General features: G+C 50.9%; 1 protein-coding gene across 1 annotated transcript; it reads right to left on the bottom strand.

The window, feature by feature from the left end:
* Positions 1–2,794: 2,794 nt before the first annotated feature.
* LOC123490282 (mitoguardin 1-like) lies at positions 2,795–4,997 on the bottom strand. The gene is made up of 8 exons (XM_045220344.1): positions 4,962–4,997; positions 4,676–4,734; positions 4,196–4,265; positions 4,019–4,108; positions 3,475–3,573; positions 3,264–3,347; positions 3,053–3,157; positions 2,795–2,929 (listed from the first exon to the last, which is right to left on the bottom strand). The coding sequence occupies exons 3-8, from the start codon at positions 4,199–4,201 to the stop codon at positions 2,795–2,797; spliced, it is 519 nt and encodes a 172-aa protein (XP_045076279.1). The 5' UTR covers positions 4,202–4,265; positions 4,676–4,734; positions 4,962–4,997.
* Positions 4,998–5,549: the final 552 nt, after the last annotated feature.

Here is a 5,549-nt window from a genome sequence, read left to right as displayed (position 1 = left end):
GAGCAGACCAATACGCAGCGCGTTGAGTGAACATGATGACTTTAATGAGTAAAGCACGTAAATACAAAAACAAAAGACGATAGTGAAGTCCAACAGTGACAAAGACTGAACCTGGAACAAAAACCCACAACACCCACAGGAAAACATACAGATAAATATGGCTCCCAATCAGAGATAACGAGCCGACAGCTGACACACGTTACCTCCGATTGGGAGTCATTGAACCCAACAAAGAAATACAACACATAGAACCACCCAACCAAACAAAACACCACGAAACGAACACACCCTGGCTCAACACACAAAGTCCCGGAGCCAGAGCGTGACAGTACCCCCCCCTAAAGGCGCGGACTGCGACCGCGCCTCAATAAGGCTAAACAAGGGAGGGCTGGGTGGGCATACCTCTTGGCGGTGGTTCTGGCTCTGGCCGTGGTCCCCACCCCACCAAAGTCACTACCCGCTTACGTAGCCTCCTCCACATGACCACCCCCAACTAAACCCCACTGGATTAAGGGGCGGCACCGGACTAAAGGGCAGCACCGGACTAAGGGGCAGCACCGGACTAAGGGGCAGTACCGGACTAAGGGGCAGCACCAGGATAAGGGGCAGCACCGGGCTAAGGGACAGCACCGACTCAATGGCGGATCCTGGCTGGCTGGCTCTGGCGGATCCTGGCTGGACGGCTCATGGCTGGCTGAAGGATCTGGCTGCTCATGGCTGGCTGACGGATCTGGCTGCTCATGGCTGGCTGACGGATCTGGCTGCTCATGGCTGGCCGACGGATCTGGCTGCTCATGGCTGGCAGACGGATCTGGCTGCTCATGGCTGGCTGACGGATCTGGCTGCTCATGGCCCGGCTGACGGATCTGGCTGCTCATGGCTGGCGGAAGGCTCTGGCTGATCCTGTCTGGCGGAAGGCTCTGGCTGATCCTGTCTGGCGGAAGGCTCTGGCTGATCCTGTCTGGCGGAAGGCTCTAGCGGCTCCCGGTCTGGCGGACGGCTCTGAAGGCTCATGGCAGACGGGCGGCTTTGCAGGCTCCGTACAGACGGGCAGTTCGTGCAGCGCTTGGCAGACGGACAGTTCAGACGGCGTTGGGCAGACAGGCAGTTCAGGCGCCGTTGGGCAGACGGGCAGTTCAAGCGCCGTTGGGCAGACGGGCAGTTCAGGCGCCCCGTTGGGCAGACGGCAGACTCTGGCCGTCTGAGGCGCACCGTAGGCCTGGTGCGTGGTGCCGGAACTGGAGGTACTGGGCTGAGGACACGCATCTCAGGGCTAGTGCGGGGAGAAGGAACAGGCCGGACCGGGCTGGCGACGCGCACCGTAGGTTTGGTGCGAGTGGCAGGAACAGGCCGGGTCGGGCTGGCGACGCGCACCGTAGACTTGGTGCGGGTGGCAGGAACAGGCCGGACCGGGCTGGCGACGCACCGTAGGTTTGGTGCGAGTGGCAGGAACAGGCCGGGTCGGGCTGGCGACACGCGCACCGTAGGTTTGGTGCGAGTGGCAGAACAGGCCGGGCTGGGCTGGCGACGCACACCGTAGGTTCTGTGCGTGGAGCAGGAACAGGCCGGGCTGGGCTGGCGACGCACACCGTAGGTTCTGTGCGTGGAGCAGGAACAGGCCGGGCTGGGCTGGCGACGCACACCGTAGGTTCTGTGCGTGGAGCAGGAACAGGCCGGGCTGGGCTGGCGACGCACACCGTAGGTTCTGTGCGTGGAGCAGGAACAGGCCGGGCTGGGCTGGCGACGCACACCGTAGGTTCTGTGCGTGGAGCAGGAACAGGCCGGGCTGGGCTGGCGACGCACACCGTAGGTTCTGTGCGTGGAGCAGGAACAGGCCGGGCTGGGCTGGCGACGCACACCGTAGGTTCTGTGCGTGGAGCAGGAACAGGCCGGGCTGGACTGGCGACGCACACCGTGGGCTTGATGCGTGGAGTAGGAACAGGCCGGTCCGTACTGGGAACACACACCACTGGCTTTAACTGGGGATCAGGAACGGGCCGGACCGGACTGGTAACACACATCAGTCTCTCCACGCCGTGCCGCAACAACTTCCCTTCCTCTACTCGCCAATGGCTCCCGTAATCCGATAGCCTTCTCTCCACGTCTCTCTGTGGCAGCCTCCTGCTGCCCAGCCGCCCAAGCCATGTGCCCCCCCCCAAAAACTTTTTGGGGTTGCCTCTCGTCCCTCCGACGATGGCCCTGCCGACGCCGTTGTTCCTCTCTCCGTCGCCTCTCCACTGTCTCGCTCCATGGACGGCGATCCATCCCCTCCAGGATTTCCTCCCAAGTCCAGGACCCTTTTCCGTCCAAAATCTCCTCCCATGTCCAGACCTTTGGAGCTGGGTCCTGTTGCCGCTTGACACGCTGCTTGGTCCTTTTATGGTGGGTTTTTCTGTCACGACCGTCTTGAAAGGGAGCAGACCAATACGCAGCGCGTTGAGTGAACATGATGACTTTAATGAGTAAAGCACGTAAATACAAAAACAAAAGACGATAGTGAAGTCCAACAGTGACAAAGACTGAACCTGGAACAAAAACCCACAACACCCACAGGAAAACATACAGATAAATATGGCTCCCAATCAGAGATAACGAGCCGACAGCTGACACACGTTACCTCCGATTGGGAGTCATTGAACCCAACAAAGAAATACAACACATAGAACCACCCAACCAAACAAAACACCACGAAACGAACACACCCTGGCTCAACACACAAAGTCCCGGAGCCAGAGCGTGACAAAATGCAAAACACTTTATTTTGTGATGGGGCCCTCAGCTCAGTTTGGGAACCTTAATCCAGGCTGGACAGCAGGAACTCAACCTGTATTTCTAGATTCCGCATCACCTTCCCCGAGAGCCTCTCTGGGCTTTCATAGATTGACTCATTGAGGTTGAAGATGGATTCTAGCCATGCCTTCATCTGGTCCTGTTGACAACAGACACATCATCAACTATTATTGAGAGAGAGAGAGAGAGAGAGAGAGAGAGAGAGAGAGAGAGAGAGAGAGAGAGAGAGAGGAGAGAGAGAGAGAGAGAGAGACAAATGTACCTTAACGAGGAGGTAGAAGTTCTCAGCAGCCTCTGTCCAGGCTCCTCCAGGAGGGTCAATCCTCATTATGACTTGCAGGAGCAGATAAAGGAAGCTACCAGGCTCCTGGAGAAGGAACAGGGGACATGAGTGAGTGTCTACAGATCTGATATGACAACAGTGTGTATAGCATAGATAAACAACAGGATGTTCCATTCTTAGGGCCACTTACAGATATAGGAAGAGATGTCTTTCCTTCTAGAAGGCTTAGTAGAACGAATTCATAAAAAACATCTGCGAAGTTGATGCGGTCGATCTGAAGTCAAACAAATAGGATAATTACATAATCTTCATTGACAAGCACTTTAGAAAGTCTCATTGAGTAGATGTTAGATGAGAAGACGGTGCCTGCAGCTAACGCTCAAGCTTGCATGTAGACCTACTCCTACGAGAGCCATCTCCTGCTCTAGTCGCTCCCTGTTTGCTGGCTCATTAATGAAGTTCACCAGTAGGTCGTAGGCCTGCTGAAACTGCCTCACATCCTCAAAACAAAACAATCATAAAATTCCTTAAAACTTAGATCATAAACTCAAAGATTCAGGTCTGTAATTCAAAGGGCCTCCGATTGTTTGGCTAGTATGACGTTGAAACTTTTCAACTAAACCCTATGAATCACTGTTGCCTAAATGTAACCCACTGTGCAAGAACTGGTTGAATCAATGTTGTATCAATAAAAAATGTCAATGTGATGATGTTGAATCAAAGTGGGAAACTGATTGGATTTGAAAGAAGTCATCAACGTAAGGGAATTTCGTATTTTAACCTAAATCCAATTACGTTAATTTTGGGGGGGATTTCACATTGAATTCACATTAGTTGACAACTCAACCAAATGTAAATCAAAACGAGACGTTGAAATGACATCTGTGCCCAGTGGGAACTATATATCTGGTCTGATGAACGTTGCACAATTATGTAATTGGTTACCTGCTGGTTGAGCTCGGATAGTCCACTCAACACCATCCTCCCAGCGTGGGTGAGGTAATTGAGGGAGGTACTGTCTGAGGATGTCAGAGCCTGTGAGAACAAGACAGTACATTTACAAATAGTCCAGAAATGTTCATGAAGTGAAATACAAAAGGTGCTAAATTCACATTTTCTCACCTCCATAGCACGTCTGATAGCGGCCAGCCTCAGAGAGAAGTTGGTTGTCCCTTGGTTTTCAAAGTAACGCCTGTAAATAGAAATGTTCAATAACAAATGTTCAACCTAAGAAGCTAAAACATCAGTGCCATGAAATTAAGAAATAATTTTATGTTAGCCTATATTATAACTGCAGGATTCAGAAAGACCATACCAATGTAGGATCTTAATTTGATCACTCTTTTGTTGCTGAGAAATTTCCTGCACGGCAGGAAATGCAAACTTGTAGCGTATTTGGAATTTTCAAGTTTGTAATTTCCACTTTGAAATTTTAGACTCGATTTGCCCTAATGAAAAATGTATCCTGTTGCTGCAGGATTATTTTCCTGCTGTAGCAAACTGTCTCAAATTAAGATCCTACATCTGTATAACTACAATATTGGGCAGATTATTTCAAAGCAAAGGTTTTTACTATAGATGAACACATGAAAGCGAACCCACCGCAACTGGGGCACATCTGCAGCATTATTTTGCTCCTCCACAAACTCCTCCTCAAACTCCTAAAACAGACATCACATTAACTTAAACTCTACTAAACTGCATTTCACCTGCAACATCAACTGAAGCAGACAAAACATTCAGTGACATCATAACAATACTTTCATCTTGACCTAACAACTTGACCCTTGACAGACAACACAAACCTATAGATTCCAAAACAATGACACACACCTGTACACACAAGTACAAATGAAATAAGAATTATTGACTGTAGAAAGAGTTTTACCTGAGGAGTGCTGTCAGGGGTCTGGTCCTGGTCCTGGGTGGAGTGGTAAGGTGGAGGGGGACTGGGAGGGGAATCGGAAGGGAAAGGGGGAGGCAGAGAATTCTGGGGGAACTGGTGAGAGGAGCCAGAGGACGGCTCATGAGGGGTGGTGATGATGTCAGAGGTGGAGAACTGATATGCCATCATCTCATCCCCCCTCTCCTGGTACCCCTCCACTGTGGTGGAGATATCCACCTGCTGTTTAACACACAACATGTGACACTGTCAGCCCAACACTGAAAACCACCATATTGAAAACCCCTCAACCAAACATTGAAATAAATCATAACACGGGGTGTACCTGGGCATCCTCATAATAGGTGAACTCAGACCTCCTCTTGACAAGGCCGGACATGAGTCCATGGATCCTGCTACCAAGGGACTAAAAATGAGGCAAGAGATTAGAACGTGTAATTTCATTTTCTGTCAACATGTATTTATTCAAATAGGTAAATGGACATTTGCCACTTTACATTTTTTCCGTGAAAAATTGCCTGACTGTACCTTAATACCAATCAGCTTCTTGTTGGTGAGGACCACCTGGACGAG

Source organism: Coregonus clupeaformis, unplaced genomic scaffold (assembly GCF_020615455.1).
Source record: "Coregonus clupeaformis isolate EN_2021a unplaced genomic scaffold, ASM2061545v1 scaf3610, whole genome shotgun sequence".
In the NCBI taxonomy this organism is placed as follows: Eukaryota; Metazoa; Chordata; class Actinopteri; order Salmoniformes; family Salmonidae; genus Coregonus; species Coregonus clupeaformis.
This window is presented reverse-complemented; position numbering and strand designations above follow the sequence as displayed.

Bases quoted from the DNA above. Each gene is read 5' to 3' on its own strand.
- LOC123490282 (XM_045220344.1), bottom strand. The intron at 3,348-3,474 runs GTAGGTCTACAT...GTTTGACTTCAG, and splicing joins AGGAGATGGCTCTCGTAGGA to ATCGACCGCATCAACTTCGC. The intron at 2,930-3,052 runs GTACATTTGTCT...TGTTGTCAACAG, and splicing joins ACTTCTACCTCCTCGTTAAG to GACCAGATGAAGGCATGGCT.